Below are 23,982 nucleotides of genomic sequence, written 5' to 3' on the forward strand. Positions count from 1 at the left end.
AATTGAAAGTGGTTAACAACTCATTCAGTGCCACATGACGTCTAAGACGTCATGGCCTGAAGCGCCCTGAGCGCCACGTGACGTCTAAGACGTCATGATTTTTTTTTTTTTTATGTTCAGAACCCAAGATATGATTATTTGAAGATTTGCTGCTCCCTTCACTCCTTGTTTAACTTCTTACTGATAAAGGCTGTATCTCGGCTCCTGAGCACTTTTTTTTTTACAATGAATTTTGGCTGTGGCACTCAGAACCAAACTGCCATAAATAAGAATGGCACTGAATGAGTTAAGTGTGTGTGTGGTATTCATAAATATTTAACAATGAAAAGTATGAACAATAGCTTATGACTAAATAATAACTACATTGTGTCCATTGGAACACACAACACAGGTCATTTCTTCCACCGACAGTTGTGGACATACAAGGTTTCCACCCAACAGCGACAATGTCTGGCCTTACATGGTCTTTAGACCAGTGGTTCTCAAACTGTTTCATGTCAAGGACCCCCAGAATTATATGTATTTGGCCAAGGACCTCCATCTCAAAATATTTAGCTCCAGGGACCCCCAGAAGGAAAGATTTGAGTTACAAATGTTCACTTTAAAAAATATGTATTCAAAGATTTGCAGATCTACAAGCTTTGAATAGCCAAAGTATAAAATATGGTTAAAGTTGTTAACACATCAGGTGCCAGCATTTTTTCATAACAACTTACGTTGGGTGCCAGCATTCTCCCCATTGACTGCGCTTTGCTGTTTAAAGCTCTAGACTCCACGAGGAGCAAATCCATGTAAAAAAAAACATCCATTCATGTTGCGCGATGACCCTGGCTACAGCCTGGAACGATAACATTTCACTCGCGAGTTACAATGGGGGGGGATCGCGCATCGCGCATGACCGGTTTTCCCCACCGGAAACAGATTCGGAGATATAGGTGTTTTAAAGAAGGAAATAGACAGGAAGTGGATGGCAGCCATGTTTTTTTTTTCCGGTGATCTATCTGGCCTATCCTTCTCAGGATCACAATGGGTACTCCCAGAGCTGCTCTAGCCCCGCCCGTGTGGAGAAAAACGAAAAAAACAAAAAGACATATTTCACGGTCTGGACCGTGTTCGGCACCGGACCGCTACTCTGCGCAAACACGGTTCAGACCGTGTTTGGCACCCGATGTGTTAACATGATTGTGACGCTATATTAACAAATTTTGCTGGGGACCCCCTGGAACCCCCCCCATGGACCCCTGGGGGTCCCCGGACCCCACTTTGAGAACCAATGCCTTAGACGATGTCTGGCCTCGCATGCACTTTGTGTCCTGGTGGTTACTTTGCAGCTCTTTAGCTCTACCATGCAGGGATCTATAAGTGGCTGCTCCAGCTTACCTGCGTGTCTATTAATACCGCCAGATTAACCACCTGTGATTCACAGGCACCTGTGATGCAGCACGTCGACACGTTTTCAAAGAAAGGTTCCTGGAAGGGCAAGAGATTAGTTTCAGTTGGAGCGCTGGATAGCGCTGTCACGATCATTGTAGTGTCCAGTGCCACTTATTGATTATTGGAATCTGAGAAGTAAAGGGAGTAAAAGGCAGTCCTGACTCCGAGTGTGTGTTTGTATATGATATACTTGATATAAAACACTACAGTCATGACATTTTACTTGACGATTAATTGCCATACAAATGATTGCCGATTAACGATTTTACCCATTAAGACGGGAATTATTTCAGATTTAATCTATATGTGTATATATATATATATATATATATATATATATATATATATATATATATATATATATATATATATATATATATATATATATATATATATATATATATAGCACATTGGTTGGCTATTCAAAAACATATTGTAGATCTTCTATTTTTGAAAAATCGTGAAAATGGGTGCAATATATATGTTCATATTTTTTAAGCGAACATTTTTAACTCAAAATCCTTGCTTCTGGGGGTCTCTGGAACAAAATATTTTGAGATGGGGGTCCGTGGCCAAATACACAATTTTGGGGGTCCTTCACATGATTTTTTTTTAGAACCACTGACACTTCAGAAAACTGTTTAGGATTTAGAAGACATTTGTAGAATTGGCCTTAGGTCTCAATGGGTTAATTGTGTTTGTGGCATTTGAACATTGGAACATATAAATAAAGATTACGTTTCTCTTTGCCTTTTAGCCTTTGTAAACAGAAATTGCACTGGGCAGATATAACAAAAATGTCAACGAGGTCATCGCGACCTTGTTGACATTAATTGTCTGATAGCATGTCTGGGCCAAAAGATCTTAGTAAAAAAAAAAGTGCTCAGGAGCCGAGATACAGCCTTTTTCAGTAATAAGTTAAACAAGGAGTGAATGGAGCAGCAAATCTTCAGATAATGATATCTTGGGTTCTGATTTTTTTTTCTCCCAAAACACGTCAAACACGTCATTGGCTCGCCATTGCGGTAAAACACGTGAAACACATCAATGGCACTCAATGAGTTAATAACCAAGGTAGGCGTCCTGGGCCCTCAGCGAGGCCTGCTTGTACAATTGTTGCTTCATTTATACTCCATTGTACAATGGTGTCGCAATCCAAAAGTGCTAAAATCTCACAACGCATCACATGAGCTTGTAGGTCTGCTAATTTTGAAGAGCAACACTGTCATAAGACGAAGTGTAAATCAGGCTTTAAGCACATAAAGGTGAGTTTTGTCCTACAATCTAGGAATATCTGTTAGTCGTTGCTTGGTTGGTTGGTTCAATTCACTTCCATCTTTATTTCAGACCCAGGGAAATCCATATCACAATTGAATTGATTGGTTGGTTGATTGATTGATTGATTGATTGATTCAAGTATTCATTTTGTGACCAAAGTTGACAAACACAACTGTTGAGTGGCATAGTACATAGGAACCCATGAACAAACTCAACCTACATCTTACCTTGTCTGGGGATATTCTGTCATCACTTAACAGATACAATTCACCCATATTGCACTGCAAAATAAGCAAGGGCATACACCTTTTAAGTGGGACCTTCAAAGAAAATACCTAATAGTTGATACATTGATACTCAATGTCTTTCTGATACTTTAGAATCATAACAGCAGCATTCTACTGTACAGAGCTTGTCTCCCCCTAGTGGGATTCATGGACACTGCAGTAGCCTGTAGTGTAATTAAATGGGGACCATACAAGTATGTGGTGGTACTGAACACATCTTTTCTTTTTCTAACGATGAAATATTGAACGAGAGATTCACTCAGCAATACAGCTTGCGAGATAGTAAGTGGAAAGTTGTGCTCCAAGATTTCCAGATTTATAAATTAAGATGTAATGCATTATTAAAGTTGGGATGTGTCAAAGGCTTTTCCTTTGAGTTTGCTTCAAGCTTTGATACAGCCTGCTCATCATGAAGTGAGTCCAAATTCTACAATGTATTTCACAAGTGCTTTGATGATAGATCACCCCCCCACCCCCACCCCATGGAAGTAGCCTTTTCAAAGCAGAATATTGGATCCATGTGGTGAATTTAGAATGGACCCTGACAGTGCAGTGCCTCTGCTGTGAACTCCAGTGCTAAAAGTTGAAGAGTGTTTCAGGCAGGTTCATACTTGTCCCTGTTATCCCTGGAGATTTAGCTCCAACCGCAGGACAATGTACGTAGTCAAGACAGCCCTGCTGATTCAGCACTCCTGCAGAACTGGTTACCGTGTGTGTGTGTGTGTACGTGCATGCATGAGCTTGTTTGTATGTGCATTTATTTTTTTATGTGTGTGTGTGTGTGTGTGTGTGTGTGTGTGTGTGTGCCTCAAGGTGGTGTACCGCCAGCCTAGAGAGTTCAAGGGTTCAAATCCCAGCCAAATGAAAAGAGAAACTGAAATAGAGACAGGAAAGTCCCAACTATATTTAGATACTTTATCTCTCTCTCTGTCTCTCCTCTCTTTCTCTCTGTCTCTCCTCTCTTTCTCTCTGTGTGTGTCTCTCTGTCTCTTTCTCTCTCTGCGTCTATATTGTCTAACAGTAGGGCAATAGATTTATTGTCCTATCTTAGGAATTACATTTATGTTCCATTTTGTTGTTCTGTTTTCCTTTTCTAGTTTGGCTCTGGTTCATAATTTGTGCTCTGCTCCTCTACTGTACTGTCTTTAACTTGGTGTTAAAATGTCCTTCTCCATTTTTATTCTCAGCGAGCAAGGTTCAAGGTTCAAGGTCTTTATTAATGTCCCAAAAGGGCAATTAGGTTTACAGCAAGAGTAGTGGGTTAAAACATACATTACAGACAGTACAGGACAGGACAACAACAGACATGAAACACCATAGCATAAAACAGTCTACAAGTCTGGTCGCATCTAATGCAAGAGATAAAAATAAAAGGCTACATTCAGAAAAAAGTGCTGGGATATAAAAAAGTGCAACACCGTCTAACGACCAAGTATGAATTTTAACCCTTAGTTGTCCCAGCAAATGAACTTTTTAATTATTCTAACTTGCTAATTAAATAACTTTTTATTAAAGAGACAATATTCTACTCTATACTGCTGCTATTCCTCTTATCTTATGTGCTATTCTCCTCTAATCTGCTCTATCTCTCCTATTCATCCGCTGAAATTGAATCCCTTGTGAATAGTATTACACAAACTTAATTTCCGTCTCTCTTCATTTCTCTTCTCGGTCTCTCAGTCTCTCAGTCTCTCAGTCTCTCTAGTCTCTCTTGTCTCTCTTGTCTCTCTGTCTCTCTAGTCTCTTTACATACATATTGACACACAAATACACAGGATTCGATTATTAAGTCTACACATTTCCCAAATGGAAATGCATGTATTTAATTCAGTCTGACCCAGAAGCAGGGATGAAAATATATCCCCACCAGCCATACAAATGAATCAAAAGCAGAGGCATGGATTTACACCCCCCCCAGCAAACTGAACCCTGTATAACTCAGTGGTTCTCAACCTTTTCAGGCCGTGACCTCCCAAAAGAATCATATTTGAACTGGGGACCCCCCACCCTGACAAGCACTTGGAATTGTAGGAGTTGAGGCATTATTACATTTAGTTTGACTCGGTTCCACAGATAAATATCGTGAAAATAGCAAGGTGTTGTGAGCGTGTACATCAGCTTATATTATTTGTTAATTTGGCCGATGTTTGATCTGTTTTTTATAGTATGATGCCGTAATGGTCTTTTTTAACTTCTTTTATTTTTCCAGGTATTTGTAAAGTGACAATTTAAAGGTTTAATGACATTCACTTTTACACCACATTCAAAGTCTTTGTCCTGGTCCTTCAAAAGTGTACAAAAAGTTTTAAGTGAAAATTCCATTCCAGTGATCAATGGCAGGTGTTTTTCTCTCACATTTCTAAAGCCTTTTCAACTGCAAAGAAAAAATAAATCTTTGCCTGCGGGTGTCGCTGGTGAGGGATTTTGCCTGTCAATCATCGCCTCTGCTCCGCCCCCCCCAAAGGAAAGGATAGGGGAGGGGAGGGGCGAGGAGGAGAGTGGGCGGGATTAATCGACAGTGACCTCACTGTCGAAGGGCCATGCTCAGATTACTTTTCAGCCTAATTATTCAGAAAACCCCAGACCACAGAAAATCCACTGAATGTTTTAAGTTCAGGTTTTTTGGGTGTAATTGAGGTCATAAAATCCCAAATAAAACATTGAAAATAAAAAAAGTGAAAATGAATGTCATGATACCTTTAAGGACTTTTAATGCCTGTCATCTGGGGACCGAGATGACGGGGACCCCCCTGGGGGCCCCCGACCCACAGGTTGAGAACCACTGGTATAACAGACGGCTCTCCCTTTCTCTTCCAGAGGACGACGTGGATCTGGAGGCCTTGGTGAATGACATGAACTCTTCATTCGAGAGCCTGTACTCGAACTGCAGCGGTCAGCAACAGCCGGAGTCTGTGCCACTCCTGCACAACGGACAGAGCTCCTCCCCCTCGCACCACCACCACCACCACCATTATCATCTCAGCCAGCCGCGGCAGGGTCAGCAGACGCACACGCTCAGCCCCGCCCCCGCCCAGGACACCTCCCCCTCCTCCTCCTCGCCGTCGGACTCCACCCCTCGACACGGCGTCAGGCGCTCACAGCCCATGCACATCCTCGCTGTCAGGTAGAGCTTGTTTTTGTAAAGTGTAGCTATTTGGGCTCGCTTCCAAATGAGTTTTATTATTATTGTTTAAACCAGTTCTCAAACATTTGCATGTCAAGGACGTCAAAATGAATGTATTTATCCGCAGACCCCATCTGAAAGACCTTTTTGAAAATAGCAGATCTACAAGCCCACAAAGTGTTGCGATGTATATTTGTATATAGGTTTAAAGTGCTCATATAGCCTAGTTTTAGCCTGAGACTCAGCCTGAATCTTCATTTCGTTTCACTCCATTATTCAGTCTGAAAGCCCTCTCAGTGCAGCCGTTTTCTGAGATGGGGCCGTGGCCAAAGTGGGACTCTTTGGCGATTGGTTCATACTGGATTATCCCGATCCCGATTGGGTCGTTTAGATTTTAAAACGAGAAAATCCCGCCTTCTACAGCGTCACCAGACCCGAATGCGAGGCTAGTGATTTCAGGGGCTGGAGCCAGGCTATAGTCGCTTATTTTGGGCTTGTTTTCATGGACCTGGCTGCTTGTTTCTCTCACAAAATCTGGCAACAGTGTCAGGTAGGCCCACGAGCGTCTACATTTTTAGGACCCCCCCTGTTTGATAATGCATTAGGCCAGTGGTTCTCTATCTCTTTAATTTATTTGGTTCAACTTGTGCACTCTCAGTGTTACAGACCTGTAAGGGTCCATAAGGAACCCTGAGGATCCCTGGACCCCACTTTGAGAACCACTGCATTTGGTCATGGACTCCCATTTGGTGAAGTTCACTGGGACCCCAGTCTACACTGTAAAATCTTTGACTCTGAGAGTGTTCAAATGGTCCATTTGGTTCCCTTTTTACACTCGGATTTACAGACCTGTAAGGGTCCATTTGGTTCTTAACTATCAATCGTTAAGCTTGAGGACGTTGAGGACACTATTCCCCCCCCCCCTATTATTTCCTGTTGTTGTCTGTTTACTATTATTATTACTAGTCTGGCGCCGGCATACTCGTCAGCAGGTTGTGTGAATTAATAGATTATTATTACAACATCCGAGGAACCAGAACAAAAGATTTTTACTCTTGTGTTACATGATGAAACTACAAACACCTGGACACACACACACACACACACACACACACACACACACACACACACACACACACACACACACACACACACACACACACACACACATCCCCCCTATATCCTTTATTTCCCCATCTGTAAAGGAATATTTTTTTACCATCCTCCCTCTGTGCACTCTGGGTAATTGAGTTCAACGTTTCACCCGTGCTCATTATGCGTAGCCTTCCAATGACCTGTTCTCGTGTTGTCACTCTCTTTGTCCAGCAGGAAAGGGGGAAAGTTAAAATTCTCTTTTATTTCAGTGCAGAGTGCAAATGTCTCTCTTTGTTTAAGACTACTAACCAATAATCCCCTCGAGGCTGCCTATTAAATGCATGAAAGCATGGGCTTGCTCGCATGCTGGCGCTGACACATCCATGGACACACACACACACACACACACACACACACACACACACATTTCTTCTCTCTGTAGAGTATTTGGCAGAACCAGAGGGGGTTGGGTACATGCACAGTTAAAATCCTCAGTGTTAATGTAACTCTGGGATTGTACAAATGGAACCAAATGTGTCCCATTTGTACGATCTCTCACACACACACGATCATACAGACATACAGAGTCAGGCACTGAAGTTATTATTCAGTGCTGACCTCTGGATAACCCTGCTCCGTAGCTCAAATGGGACGACATCAAAAGGAGAGAGAGAGAGAGAGAGAGAGAGAGAGAGAGAGAGAGAGAGAGAGAGAGAGAGAGAGAGAGAGAGAGAGAGAGAGAGAGAGAGAGAGAGAGAGAGAGAGAGAGAGAGAGAGAGAGAGAGAGAGAGAGAGAGAGAGAGAGAGAGAGAGAGAGAGAGAGAGAGAGAGAGAGAGAGAGAGAGAGAGAGAGAGAGAGAGAGAGAGAGAGAGAGAGAGAGAGAGAGAGAGAGAGAGAGAGAGAGAGAGAGAGAGAGAGAGAGAGAGAGAGAGAGAGAGAGAGAGAGAGAGAGAGCGAGAGAGAGACTCTTGAAAGTTTCTGTTGGACAGTTGAGGGTAATGGTCTTTTCACACGGGGAGCCACAACGCCTGTGTTCCCTGAGGTCGCACTGCGCCCCTCATGTGAACATGCGCATCGCATCCAAACAAGCTCAACATATTTGAACGTGGGCGCGCGCGTAAAGCGCGCACGAACGCGACGGTTTCACGGTATCACGCCCGCTTGCCGATATCGCCTCTAACTACAAATTAACATCAATCGCCGTAGTTCAGCTCTTGTCGGGCGGGTGCGTGCGTCGAGCACACATGTGACAACTTCAACGGGTCGCACCCTGAATGCTCCCTGAATGCTCACCTCTCATTGAAAATTAATTACTATTGAGGCGTGAAACGCCCCACGTGTCTAAAGACCTTTAAACTCTACTGTCGCTCTCGCTGATCATGAGCTTATATGAGCCTTAATTAAGAGCTGCTTGAAAGCGATGTGGTCATTTAATATTGATGAACAAATGAATATTGCAGAAAATGACTTGTATAGGCTGCTGGGGTGTGGGACGTCCACTCGCAGTCGCTGCTAGACTGTTCATTATGGAAAGATCAGAAAGAAACAGACATGAGCCTGGATACTGTACAACTATAGTTTATTAATACCAACTGGCTCTCCCGCACAGCTTTCTGCACATGTCAGAGGGTTTTATCTCAGAGTTCTACTGTGCCTGCACCCACTCAACTTCAACTTAAAGCTATCCAGATTGCATACTTAAAGTCATACTGTGTAACTTTTTCAATTAAACAAAAAATATATCTTTCACTGGTTTATTTTTTCACAATGACCATTTCACATGAGTGTGTTTTTTGATAACTTCTCGAGTAGTAACTTGCGAGTATCTGCCCCCCGACACTCATGCCAAAATGACGCAGGCAATGGAAATGTCGTGGAAATGTATTTATTGATATACCATACCGTTTCTGACTATGCTGTTGTTGATTTCCAAAATATCCTCTGTGCTGGGACCGGGCAGCATTCATTTCAGAGCTGTACATCCGAAGTTTGGTTTGAACTGAATTCTGGGAATCGCAGTTTTAACACCATACTGTAGATAGACCAGAAGTCTAACATGAATGTTACGCATTATGACTTTAAGTTTTTGTATAGTTTAGTATTGTTTGCAATGTTGGGCAAGCTACTTTTAAAAAAAAAGCTGATGCCCGCTCATAACTTACAAAGCTTAATTTATTAGGACATACAGAGATTTAAACACCAATGTTTCGCCATCAAGTCTTCCTTCTTCAGGGTCCAGCCATTGCAGATGTATATACATTAGCATACTCTACCATACAGATTGGTTAAAATCACATTTTATTCATTAAAATAAGTTCCTGCCGCTTTAAAGTTTCTCTTACATTTATATAACCATTCCCTCTCAAAGAGGAAGTAGGCATGACCAGTTTTTGGACAGAGATGAGAGAGAAATCAGGGGGGGGAAGAGCAAAGAACATTAGACAGCAGAGTATCCCTTAGCATAACCAGAGGCATGCTTTTACGTTTTGTGGATTTTATTGTTGTTATTCTCGTTATAGCTCAGAACTCATGTTTGATAACTTTATTACCCAGCTTTCCCAGTCGTCGTGTCATGCTTTCATGTAGAGTAAAATCCTCAATGTTAATTTATCCATTTTTAACTCACAAATGTAACCAATTAAATATGTACACTCTCAGAGTTAGGATTTTACAGTGTACATGGTCACATGGCCAACAGACACTGTGTGACTTAGTACTTTGTATAATCAGGGGGTTTGTTTGAAGACAGGACAAAGACAGATGGCATTGTTGTCACATTGAGTAGGCTGCATTCCTGTGACAAACTACAGAGACATTTCTATGATGAAAATGAGATGGATAAACACCAGTCTACAAGCTGACCATTCCCTGTGCTAAACTTGAACGTGCTAACCATCATGGTTGTGTAATTCACCCCCTCCCTTCCTTCTTCTTGGTCCCGGTCCAGGAGGTTGCAGGAAGAGGAGCAGCAGCTGAGGACATCGTCTCTTCCAGCCATTCCCAACCCCTTTCCAGAGCTCTGTAGTCCAGCCAGCTCCCCTGTCCTCAGCCCTGGATCTCTACCCACTGGAGAGTCCACCAACGGCACATATGTAAGTGACAGAGACTGCAAAGTTCAATGGGGACAGGATATAGAAACCACTTGTGATGCTAGACTGGTTTCAGAGTCCTCTCCTATGTGTCTGTTTACAGTGTCTGTGTGTGTTTCCACTGCTAATCTCTGACAACTCTGAACTCTGAAGTCAAACTTTGCATGCACACTCCCAGTAGGCCAATTTTTTTGGCCTCATGGTGGTGCTATACCAGGCAGCTTTACATTTTGGCCTATCACTCTTGACCGTATAAAAGGAAACCTCCCCATTTAGGCCATGCCCATTTCCACCGAACATGATTTTCTCACATTTAGCATTTTCTTCAAACACATTTTTTGGACACACATTAATTAACTATTTTCATCTTGGATGCTCATTCTGTTTCCTGGCAGTCTGGGTTCTGGTTGTTTTGTGGTACAGTACATGTATGTACGTAGCTTGATGGCCAGGCCATATCGGGCTCATCTGGCGTCTATGACTTTTTTATGGATTCATAAGTGGAGTTTCAGGAATTTCTGAAAGTTAGTCATAACGCGGTAATATTTCCAGGTAATGGCACTGTATGTGTGTGTGTGTGTGTGTGTGTGTGTGTGTGTGTGTGTGAGAGAGAGAGAATGAGAGAGAGAGCTTCTGTGCGTGCACACGGATGTCCGCATGCATGTGGTTTCCTGCATCTCACTCTGTCACTGCTAATGATCTTCACATGTGGCAAACCAGCACTGGTTACAGTAACATACCAGTTTACAGTAATATGGGGGTGGATTATTTCTCATAAATACTCGCCCTGCCTATAATCCTAGCTTGACGGTTATGGATGTTATGGTACAAGACTGCAGTTTAAGTCTGGTTACTAGCCAAGATAATAGGTAGAATTTAAAATGAGCAGCGCTGCTGCTTGCTTGAACCTTGGTTCAGGGCCATAAATTAGATGCTAAATCCGGAGACTTTGAGATATCCGGTAAATGTTTCAGGAGAGTTAGGCCTCTTGGGGAGTGGGAATGTTGTGGGCTTGAATTGCTGTCTACAACATAAATCAGCCTGTAGATCAGTAATCTCGGGGTATCCCGTAAATGTTTGAATGTTATTCCAGAGTAAGGCCCTTATAATTGGGAATGTTGTTTCTTTGTAAGTGGGAATGTTGTAGGCTTGAATTACTAGCTGTGGCATAAATTGTGCACTGGATGGTCAATTTCGGTGTGTACGGTAAATATGTTAAAGACTATGGTCCCTATGAGTGGGAATGCTTTTAGCCCTTAATTACTGGCTGCGACACCAGTTGGGCTCTGTTTCGGTAAACCAGGAGTGTCTGGTAAATGTTGAGAAACCACTTTATTAGAGTGATCTGCCTGGAGCAATGGGAATGATGTGGGCTTTTGAAAACCCCAGAGGGTCCATTAAGTGTAAAGTAGACTAGGACATGGAGATTATAAAGAGACGTAGAGAGAACGAGAGGTGGACTACTAGCTGAAGTACATATGAATTCAGAGGTGAAACTCTTCCCCCCCAAAAAAACACCCTAAAACAGAATTCACATTTTATCCCTCTTATCTTCGGCACTAAAGTAGTAATGTATGAGAAACTGCCAAGACAAACCACACGTCTATATCTGGACCTACACCTACACAATCTGTGTGTTAATTTAACTCTCTGAGTAACAAACTGTGGATTTTACTGTGTGGGAGCCAAGAAATTGAGCTAGCACATATACTGATGGACAGGGAAAACTATTGGTGGGATTGTTTTACGTACTTACATTACATTAAATTAAATCAGAAAATAAAATAGCTAGCTGTTCATTTCAATTCCATGAACCCTTGGAAACAACAACTCACTCACTGAACAAGACACATTTGCCTGCAAACTATGTTTGTTTTTTGTTTTGTTTAGTTTTTTAAACTCATTTTTATTTAATAAAGCTCAAATAAGTGTGTTTTATGATGTGGTCAATAGAGGAAAACAGGACTGGAACTGGCAGGCATGAATGTATTTTATTTTATTTCATGTACTGTTGGCTTCAAACATCACCTTACATCTGTTTAGAAGGCACACAATGTTAAATGTGGTCATAAAGGTAAATGGTTGCTAGATATAGAAAAGAGTGGAAAGTTTTTACTGGTTTGCTTTTGCATGGACCACCAAACTGTTGCAATGAAGAAGCATTGTTGAGAAAGAGCTGTGGAAAAGTGAATTCCTGTGTGTGTGTGTGTGTGTGTGTGTGTGTGTGTGTGTGTGTGTGTGTGTGTGTGTGTGTGTGTGTGTGTGTGTGTGTGTGTGTGTGTGTGTGTGTGTGTGTGTGTGTGTGTGTGTGTGTGTAATTTTTGTGCCTCAGTGTATGTGTGTGCGTGCATGTGCACATATGCATGTGCGGGGTACAGACACATGTGGGCATGTGTGCCTTTGCATGCAACCATGTGCGTATGTTTGTTTTTGTGTGTGTGTGAGTGAGTGAGTGCGTGCGCCTCTGTGTTTGTCTCTGTGAGTTGTGTAAACTATTTACAGCATTGGCAGTGTCTGTCCTTTGTAATGGCAATGGAAAGTATGTCTCATTGTGGTTGTTCTTCAGTGGAAATTCAATTCAGCACCTTTCCACTGAAAAGCCTCCTGCTGAGCCGTCTCATCATGCACATGTGTCTCTGGCTCTGGCGGGGTGTCCAGCTGTCTAGTGCACCATGAACACAGTCCAACCTGGACCGGAGAGCTCATTTAATCCTTCAAACTAATTCAATTAAATTCATGGGCTTTATTGGCATGAGAAAACATGTTTACATTGCCAAAGCAAATATGAAACAAGCCAATCAATTAAAAAATCTAAACTAAGAAATGCATGTACAATTAAAAGGGAATACAGATATGTGTAAACAGAGCTGTGTCACAGCTGTGTCAAGAATTGTTCATTTGCTACTAGAAGCAGTTTAGTGAGCTTAAACGTGAGCTTGCAGATCGGCAAAGAGATTTGGTCTAGATCTAAAAAGAAAAAAGCCCACCAAATACAGAGCCAAGTCAGGTCTTAATCAAGTGATTAAAACCACTTGGCATGTCATAATAAGTGGACATTTGGAAAATATAGGCAAACCTAGCAAATCTGCAATCTCACAATGCCGTCGCAATGTGATGCATTGTGAGCGTGTAAATTGGCTATTTTAAGAGATTTGGTGCAGAGGTAAAAAAAAAAAGGAGCAGACCTAGAATAGAGCCCTGGGGGACCCCAGTAAACTATGTATGGTTTAAGAGCTGTGCTCAAGTGTAAAAATGGCAAAGGATAGATGGATTCTTTACGCTGTCAGGGATAAATGAATGCTTTGGATTTTACTGTGTACTGGTGGCAATGGTATCGCTGCTGTGTCGCCTTTGTAGTGTCTCAAATGTTATGGTGTGAGGGATTTGAGGAGGGCTTAATAGGAGCGTGGTGTGTGTTTGTGCACGTGCGTGCAGGTTCTACGATGATCACAACAATGTTTTGCCAGTCCCTGTCTGTATCTCCCTGTAGCCTATGCCTATCTCAGTGTTTCTCGCTCTCTCTCTCTCTCTCTTTCTCTCTTCTGCCCCCCTTATTGCCTCCAAAAACCCTCCAATCCAGCCAGCCTGCTGTTGAGAAGTTTGCTGTTTAGTTTACAGAATTTTCCGACCTCCGGGCGCTTTCTGACAGACTCCCATATTTCTGTCCCTCCATTTCTCCTTCCCCGTGCTCCCTGGGCCCCGTGCAGGAAGCATGTGAATGCAGCGCAGGCTGCGCAAAAGAGCTGTCAAGGATCACTGGGCAATCTGTCACACATGGCCATATGATTCCACTTCTCCTCACCATTGCCTGTTGTTCATCTCTTCTGCTCCGTTCCTTAACGGCTAATCATCTTGAGACTAATTAAGACTTTGGTGGATGGCCGCGTTGTTGAACGACAACAATGACCCATTTTCAACTGCAAAAAGTGTCAAGGCGAGAGACAAGTTTATGTGGCCTTTTGTGTCGTTTTAATTTCAAGGACCCCCATATAGTTAGAGACCTGTCTGAATCTGGTTAGTTAAGCCACCATATTGGATGGCCTCTAAACATCTATTCCTACTGCTTGTCCATGATTACGGCAACTTTATCAAAACAATATATATATATATATATATATATATATATATATATATATATATATATATATATATATATATATATATATATATATATATATATATATATATATATATATATATTGTCGCTGTTGGGCGGAAACGTTGGAATGTTTCTGTGGAGCCAATGTTGTTATAATTTAGGTCACAAGTTCTTGCTACTTTTCGTTGGTTAAACACAGTATTAATAAACCCCATAGAGAGACTTAACCACTTTCAACCTGGCCTCCCTATTTTGGGCATTTCATTATCCTATATTAAAATTGGCTTGAGGGAGGACCGGCCAGCGGGCGCACGGTCAGACCTCTGACATGTCACCATGACTCAGCCGTAACCATATAAGAAGTTCCCAATGCAGCTACGCCCAAATATGGAGTGTGTTGTCTAACCTCAATGTGTCGTCTTGGCATCAGCAAACAAATCAGTCAGCTCCATATATGGCCACATAACGGGGCATGCCCATATATGGGCATATACTGAGACATCAGGGATTAGTTAAGTATATATCTGCTATTAGCACTACTTAATGCAGCATTATCATATGGTGAAGTATTAAATAGGGTATTCATTTATGGAAAAAATCTTATCAACTCATTGAAATATGGAGGTACAAGGTTTCTGCCCGACAGCGATGATATACAGTATGCATTATGTCCTTAACTGTCCAGAACAGTGGGTTCTTAGTACTACTGTAGCATGCACTGTTACAGTCTTGGACAAAGTGTTCTCATGGCTGCAGAAGAAGTTCCTGATGGGGGAACACAGTGACTTGAGTGCTGACTGGCTGGGATTTGATGGATTTACTGTACTTGGACTAGATGTCCTGTATGCTGATATAATACACTGATCTGTATCGTATGGCCATACCCCACCCCCTCTGTCTCTCTCTGTCTCCAATTATCTTTGTAGCTCAATGTCCGTTGGCGTTTTTGACTCTTTGCCTATGCATTTGTGTTTAGACCCAACCCCAACACACACACAGCTCAACCCCCACTGGCTAACTTTTAATTCATTTCAAGTGCACTTGGGGAGAGAGAGAGAGAGAGAGAGAGAGGGGGAGAGAGAGAGGGAGGGAGAGAGAGAGAGGGAGGGAGAGAGGGGGAGAGGGAGAGGGAGAGGGAGGGAGAGAGAGAGAGAGAGGGAGAGAGAGAGAGAGAGAGAGAGAGGCATCTGAGGTTATGATAAGCGTGTTGATACTTATTTAGGTGAGTGAGGTAAGAGGCCTAAAATAACTCAAGTGCCAAGCAAGCAGTGGAGGTTGACTCAGCTTGCCACTGTTAGCAAATGCACTCTCATGCCTTGGTGCCAGCATTGTTGTCTAGTTTAATGATATGAATTATGGTCCATGCTGACATATGCTGCATCACCTCTCTCTGTACTCATTCACCCTCCCTCTGGATATCTGGAGATGGTGCAGCTAACTTCCCAGTGAAGCCACCGCTTTTTATTGCTATTAGTCTTATGTAAGTGTACTGCACTGTAGACGGTTGGCAGTGGTGAACAGTGTTGGGCAAGTTACTTTATTTTAGTAATATGTTACTATTACTTATTACCTACATTTTAAAGTAATACATTTCGTTACATATTACTGTCTGAGCAACAGTAATATGTTAATATTACATATAACTTTTTAGTTACTTAAAAAAAAAAGCTAGATTTTGTATTATTATTATTAGCCCACAAATTATTTTTGGGACACAGAGATGGCAGATGGGCAGGCATTTATATTATAAGATAGGATTATGAATTACATTAATGAATACATTTTACTTAAATTAATCAATTAATTAATAGATATATACCTTCTATAATGTAGCCTATAATGACATGACAAGACACAAGCCTCTTTCTATACCTTTTTTTTTAAATTAAAGTCCACAGAACAAGGACTGCATGAGCAGCATAGAATGTTGAGCCTATGAAATTAAGATAAGGACATAGAAATATGGTTAAGGTCATTTAATTTTTCAAAATTTGACCTCTCTGAACAGTGAACAGTTATATTACTGTAGTGTCATTGTGTCAACCAATAACACATCATAACAAAATGCATCTTGACCTACAGTACCACTTGATTGTTTGACAACCAACAACTAGCCAATTTTAATTTTTTTAAGTAACACAACCGTCCCTATGGGATCTAAACTCCATCCATGTGTGGTCAAAGTGGCAAATAAAATCTCTTAACACATTTTGACATTCCCAGCCGACAATCCTTTAGATAGACATGGCATGAGTTTAAAAAATGTACTAGACAGTTACTAGCCATTTATCCCCAATCCAATATAATATATTATATTGCATATTATGCTCTACTATCTCCCTGTCTACAGTGTTGCCTGGTTTGATTATTATAAGCCACATTGGGCTTGTTTTTCTGAAGTTGCTTGTAAATAATGGTAGAACGGTTGTGAGCTTGTAGGTCGTCTATTTTCAAATAGCCAACATATATAAATATGCATATTGTTTAATGGACGACATATATATAGGTTTGAAGTGCTCATGTGGCCTATTATAGTCGCTTCTTTTGGCCTTGTTTTCATAGACCTAGTTGCTTATTCCTCTTGCTATCTGGCAACACTGCTCACGTTCCGACAGAGTCTGACATGAACTCTGCAGCCGCACCGTGGGGATTTTACATTGAGCACACACCCGATGTTTGGCTTCTAACTTAGCTCTGGACTTTAATTGCCTTTCAATAAAACCACATTTGATAGACATAAGTATCACCTACATGTTACTGATTAGAGATTATTTTATATTTTTGTAATCAGTAATTGATGAATAAAACTGACGTGTGTAAATTGGAACATTGAATTGCGCGATGCTTAACTTGCATTCTTTAAATAAATTAAATAGACTACCATCTTATATAAACACAATTGGCACAAGGAATTGACAATCTCCCTTCAGCTGATTATAGTAAAATTAGAATCACAGAGATTTGTTGACAATGATAGCCTGTAGAGAGAGGTGCGCGCCTGTAGGGGATTTTGCTGTAGCTTTGTGGGTGGATAAAAAAAACCTCCTCATTCACTTTGGTGGGTAACGCACAAAGTAACGTAGTAACGTAGTGTCATTTTAATAATATATTACAGCTTCTCCTTGCAGTAATGCGTTATATTACCCGTTACCGCAATTCGGTAATATATTACGTAACGGCGCTACGTTACTAACGCACGTTACCCAACACTGGTGGTGAATGGTATTCTTTTCTCACTTTTAATTAAAATAATAATAATGATGCTTTGGGGGGTCTTTTTCTTCTCCAATTTGTATGCGTGAGTGGACCATGATGTCCAATAGGGCTGCAACAGTTCATCCTATTTTGGGCAAGTTATTATAGACATAAAGGGATATTTCACTTTCAAAACTAATTTGGGTCATTTTATCGTCTACTCAGGCTTTTGGGAGCACCGGACAGTTTTTAAGTTGCTTGATTCAGTATTTAGATATTTGATATTCATTTTATCAGACACGCCCCCTTCCTATACAAACCCATTGTAAATTCAAACTCCATTTTAACCATGTTAGATTTGTAAATTCAAACTCCATTTTAACCATGTTAGATTCATCTACAACACCCATCCTTGGTTCTGGTGACTGATATTGTCCTAATACGTGAGGAGACCGTGTTTTTTCAATTACTTTTTTCATTTATTTTTAATGTTTTTTTTGGAAAATGGAAAAAAAGAAATACAATAACAAAAATGTATTAAATAAATTAAAAATTTTATCTAAAAAACACGGCCCCCTCACATATTAGGAGGGCAGGGCAAGTCACAGGAAACCAAGGACGGGTATTTTTGATGAATCTAACATGTTAATAATGGAGTTTGAAGTTATAATGGGTTTGTATAGGAAGGGGGCGTGTCTGATAAAATTAATATCAAATATCTAAATACAGAATCAAGCAACTTAAAAACGTCCGGGGGCTCACAAAAGCCTGAGTAGACAATAAAATGACCAAAAGTTTTTTTGAAAGTGAAATATCCCTTTAAAAACAAATCACGTTGATTCACAAGCCCTTATTTTCCGTGACAAGTCCGACTTAAGTCTAATGCTTAATTTATACACTGTCATACGACAAAGTGTGAATCAGGACTAAGCCTTGAGTTTCAAGTCTACATCTCGGATAGGTAGACACTGCTGCTATCCGCGGAAAAGAATGGAGTTACATGAACACGCAAAATGACAGATAATCGATGGGCATCGTTCCATCATGCTTCTCCGCTCTCTCAACACTGCAGGCATGGCGTTCCCTGGCCTCTTCGCTCCACAATGTTGGAATAACTCTGGGTCAAAGGGCAACTTTTTCCACTGTAAATGGAATGGCGGAATGGAATGCTGCCCATGCCATGCCGTTGGGTTAAGTGTGTTGGAACGTAGCCGCCTGTTTCCCCACTCACTACTGAGGTGTGTTGTGTTTGCGTAAGTTTGCACGTGTGTGCATGCATGCAAGCGTATGTGTATGTGTGTCTGTGTGTGTATAAGTTAGTGTGTGTGTGTGTGTGTGTGTGTGTGCTCTGCTTCTCATTCCAGCGTTGATGTGTTCTGCAGGCTGCACTGCATGGAGATCAAAGGTGACGGACTGCCAGAAATATGCTGGCTCACTAGCAGCTTGCAAGGCTGTTTTTAACTGGCTCTTAAACTGACACACACCCCCCACACGTACATACAGCACACACACACACACACACACACACACACACACACACACACACGCACACGCACACGCACACGGCCACACGCATGCACATATGTGCAAACATAGATTCATGTAATCACTGCACCTTGTGTGTGTGTGTGTGTGTGTGTGTGTGCGCGCGCGCGCGTGCGGCCCGTGCGCGGGTTGATTTGAACTGTTTGTGCCGCTAGAATTGTTTATATCCCAGTGATTATTTGTAGTTGATGTGGGTATAAATCATTCAGCATTCAGATGTGAGTGTGTGTGAGCTTGTGCGTGCATTCGCTTGTGTGTCGGTGCATTTATGTTTGATGCATGCTTGCTTGTTGGCCCCAGTATTGTTTATTATTTCTTCCATTTGGAATGGCCCAGAGTAAGCAATAACAGTAAATCTTAGTTCAGAGCTAAGAGGCACACCATTGCAACATTGTGCGTCCAGCCCACTAAAAAAGGGTAATCTTTCATCTCTCTCCTGGCACTCTCAAATATATATCATGGAGATACAAGGTTTCTGCCCGACAGCGATGATAAATTACTAGGGCGTCAAATACTCAATTCACAATGGAGTCACTGATGTCAGATAATGCATTTATGACTTTTGAAATGTGACTGTCAGAATACAAATAGTTTTGTTTTACTTAAAACAATACTATGCATTTATCAGGTTGTTTCACCACTCTCAGCATGCACACACACGCACACACTGGTTTTGCGTATTGGGGATATTCCATCGACTTACTGTACATTCATTAACCACAACCTATCTAAACCTAACACTAACCTGCCTAACCATACCCCTAACCCTAGCATTATGATACTGCAGTAAAAATCCACACCTGTTTTTGTCCTTAATTAGACATGCATCCCCAAGTGGATTGATATCCAAAACGTGGCCTGTGTCAGGAACACACACACACACACACACACACGCACACGCACACGCACACACACACATCTTCTCGCACATACATACTATAGCCCCTCCACTATGCACTGAACACATACACACATGTCACTGACTGACGGAGCAGATTTGCCGCATTCAGCTCTGTGGGATACAAATTGCTTGGCGACTGGTGAACAAATGCTGCTTGGAGCAGAGCCAGGCAGGTTGTGGTTGAGTCTGGAACATCTCATGTGTCAAGGCCATATTTATCCCCCACTCTTAAATGGAAACATGCCTCGACCTGCCAGCTAGACCTGCTACTGGGTCATAGTGACACACACATATTGGTATTACTATACATGTGAGGACATAAAGATGTTTAGGACGGTCATTTATAAATGGCAATTTACCATTTTTTTATGCCATTTTTCACCCGAACCCTGAGTTATATTTAGCTGCGCGCCGATGTCAGGCAGATATACACGTTCGATGTGACACATCAATTTGCTATTTTTGGCGCGTGACTATGTATAGATCAGGCATAATTCCAACCCCCCAACCCTAAATCTTACCTCTAAATGCCCTAACCTCAATCTTTTCCGATGTGTAAGCCTTACTCCTCCATTTCTTTTGTTTTTTTTACCATAAAACAACCATTTCTCTTGTGAAGACAAGGAAAATTGTGCTCGCACGCCTCGCAGTGTCTATTTCTCAAATTCTACTATACTTGTGGGGACATTTGGCCCTCACAAGTATACACACACACACACACACACACACGCACAGTGAAACAAACAGGTACACAGGAACCCCCACAATGTCCACACTCATGTGTGATTTTATAAACACAGTCACACATTTGTTAGTATGTCCATGGTTATTTACTATGGAGGTTTGTATATCTACTACAGACTGGCCCATGTGAGGGCGACCTGTAATACAAGTCGAGTCAGCGCCATGCTCTATTTACACAGTATGATAAAATACGATTCTCCAGGCTATATTTGTGTACCCATATGTTCATGTTATGCATCTGAACAGATGTTTTGAACAGCACTGTAACAGCATCCAATTAAAACACAAAGTAGGTCACTATGTGGCTTCTGTTGGTTACAATTACAGTCATGTTTTTTTATTTTATGTTTTGTAGCTTTGCAGCATCACAAAGGACAATTCCATTACAATTGGCAATTCAAAGTAGGATTCATATATATCCGAGTTAAAAGCACACTGCCTCAAATTCATGGTATACGTTTTGTCAGTTCATAGTATTGTTACAAAAATATTATAGCTTCAACCTGTGGCTATGTTTTACGTCCTCTTCCAACGGAGAGAGGAACCTGAAACTGCAACACCCCAGGATTCCGTGTGGGAAACGAAACATCTAGCGTTCAATCAAGAGGGAATCCCCGCTTTGCCAGGGGAGATATTGGGCTTGCTTCTGAGCTTCAGGCAGGGCTTCTCAACCAGTAGGTGTCCTATACCCGACATCAATATTTCTCATTGGAGTTGGGAGTCCATCTCCAACTACTGGAAATGTATTAGATATATTGTATTATCATACTCTACCATGGAGATGAGTTAGAATAACATTTCATTCATTACAATAAGTGCCAGATTGTAGCATTATTAAATTGCACAAATCAAAATGTGGTCCATGGTGTCAATCTTACACTGTTTTATTATGGATTTGCCTTCATTTGTTTGTGATTAGGCTCGTTTTTTGTTGGGGAGGGGGGGTTAGTTTAACTTTAACCACATGAAACCCTAGTGTCCTTATTGTGGGCATGTCATACTAGGAGAACATTCAGAAAAAAGAATTGCTGATCTAACAACACAACTCGTCCCAAGAGTCCCTTCCTAGAAGTTAGTCAAAAGTACACTATTTCTATTTGAAATGTAGCAGAGTCAAAAGTCATGCACTTGCAAAACAGATAAAAGGAAAGGTATAAAAGATATAGAAAATAGAAATACACGAAAAAAAATAGTAAATGTACTTGTATACTGTCCACCACTGTGCACTGGTACAATTTGAATAGCAATTTGAATAGCAATTTGAATAGCATCTTTCACTCTGGACTCTCTTCTAGAGCAGTGGTTCTCAACCTTTTAAGGCCACGATCCCCCAAAATAATCATATTTGAGCTGGGGACCCCCCACCCTGACAAGCACTTGGAATTGTAGGAGTTGAGGCATTACATTTAGTTTGACTCGGTTCCACGGATAAATATTGTGAAAATAGCCAATCTACAAGCTCACAACGCCTCTCGTTGCGAGACGAGAGCTCGAAGATCGGCGATTTATAAAAAATCCTCTTCATTTGGCCAAAGTTTGACCAGTTTTTATAGTATACTTTGTTGATTACTTTTGTTGCGGTAATGGTCTTTTTGAATTTAAGGATTTTAAATACCCCCCCCCGGGGATCCCGACCCACGGGTTGAGAACCGCTGTTCTAGCTAATGGGAATCCCGGCCAGTGTTCTATCTCTGGACTGCCTGGTCACTGCTCTCAGCTCCAAATTAGACCAGAACAGCATTATAAATAGGTGTTCCATATACCTGTGTGGCTCTGAGTATATGACCCACTTTGGTGCTCTAAATATAGGCTGCTGAATTGGAGATAAATTCTCACCCAGTCGACAAGTTTTTCTTTATGGAATGCATGGTATTTTTTAGTTTTAAAGGCAGCTTTGTGGGGGAGTGGAGGGTCCGGCCGTCTGGTCTGCTTCATTGAACAGCAGGAAGAAATGTGAGACATGATGCTTGATTTGTGCTCCATCGTATGACGGTGCCGCTCTCCGAAATTAGCACATCTACAAGCTCGCAGTGCCTTGTGAGCTTGTCGATCAGCTATTTTCGGCACCGTGACACCATCGTACAATGACATATAAATGGGGCTTGAGAGGGATACATGGTGTGTGTGTGTCTGTGTGTGTGTGTGTTTGTTTGTGTGTGTGTGTGTGTGTGTGTGTGTGTGTGGGGGCGTATTCTAGAATATCCATCTATGCATGTTAACCATATGAACCCTGTCATGAGCTTGTAGAGGAGATTTGGTGTAGAGGGAAAAGGGGATGGGCACCTTGGGGGACCCCGGGACATTTTCAACTGAGTCTAGTCAAGAGGTAACCATGTATTCCCCATAGAATCTCTATCATTAGAAATATAGACATAATATTGATTTGAATAAAGTACAAGTCACATAAAATTGTGAAGCCATAGGTAATCATTTAATGCATTATTAAACTCTCTCTCTCTCTCTCTCTCTCTCTCTGTTCTACAAAGAGTGCAATGTGTTGCTACAGGCATTTCATCTGGCTAGAGCTGAACAGAACTGTTGGACTCATGTAGGTCATGAGCCTGCCTGCCGCTCTCTCTGTCTCCCTCTCTTTCTCTCCCTCTCTCACTTTTTTCTGTCTGTCTGTCTGTCTGTCTGTCTGTCCTCTCAATCCTAGATTGAGAGAAAGGCAGACAGAGACACACTCTGTCTGCCTTTCTCTCAATCTCTCTTCCTCCCTCTGTTTTAAGTCTCCCTTCCTCTGTCCCCCCCCCCCCCCCCCACACCGCTCTCTTTAAGGGAAAGTAGGACAGCTCAGATGTCTCAAGCTGCTGTACACTAAGGAAGAAACTGTAAAAAAGAAGGAAAGGCATGGGGGAATATGGATGGCAGACAGAAAGGAAGGGGGAAAAAAACACAAATGAAAATAGTGTGCTATGGAACACAAATAATGATGTCAATTAATTACTCCCAAAAGTGGTGGAACTGCACCATCATTCATGAAAGGAAATACATTTTCTTGTTCTTCGCTATACTATTTTACACTCTACTTGTATGGCATTTTTGCAGTTATGGCAAAAAATATCCTGCATTGTGTTTTAATTAGTGAGTTGGTTAGTAAGTAAAGCCTAATTTATCTGCAGTACGACGACGGCGTTGCTTACTGAAAACATAGATTTTCAAGCTCACAATGTTAAGCTTGTTGGCTTGA

At 41.6% G+C, this 23,982-nt stretch overlaps 1 protein-coding gene across 6 annotated transcripts in view; it reads left to right on the forward strand.

Moving 5' to 3' along the window:
* Positions 1-23,982, forward strand: part of grb10b (growth factor receptor-bound protein 10b) — a gene marked incomplete at its 3' end in the record, with an annotated part of 98,444 nt that overhangs the window by 45,922 nt on the left and 28,540 nt on the right. For all 6 annotated transcript variants that reach the window (XM_080426178.1, XM_080426180.1, XM_080426179.1 and 3 more), the window contains 2 exons: positions 5,817-6,123; positions 10,167-10,311. In XM_080426178.1, the coding sequence (XP_080282304.1) occupies positions 5,817-6,123; positions 10,167-10,311 (452 nt within the window). The remainder of the gene's footprint in view (positions 1-5,816; positions 6,124-10,166; positions 10,312-23,982) is intronic.

The sequence above is a fragment of the Gymnoscopelus braueri genome, assembly GCF_963280865.1.
Source record: "Gymnoscopelus braueri genome assembly, chromosome: 4".
In the NCBI taxonomy this organism is placed as follows: Eukaryota; Metazoa; Chordata; class Actinopteri; order Myctophiformes; family Myctophidae; genus Gymnoscopelus; species Gymnoscopelus braueri.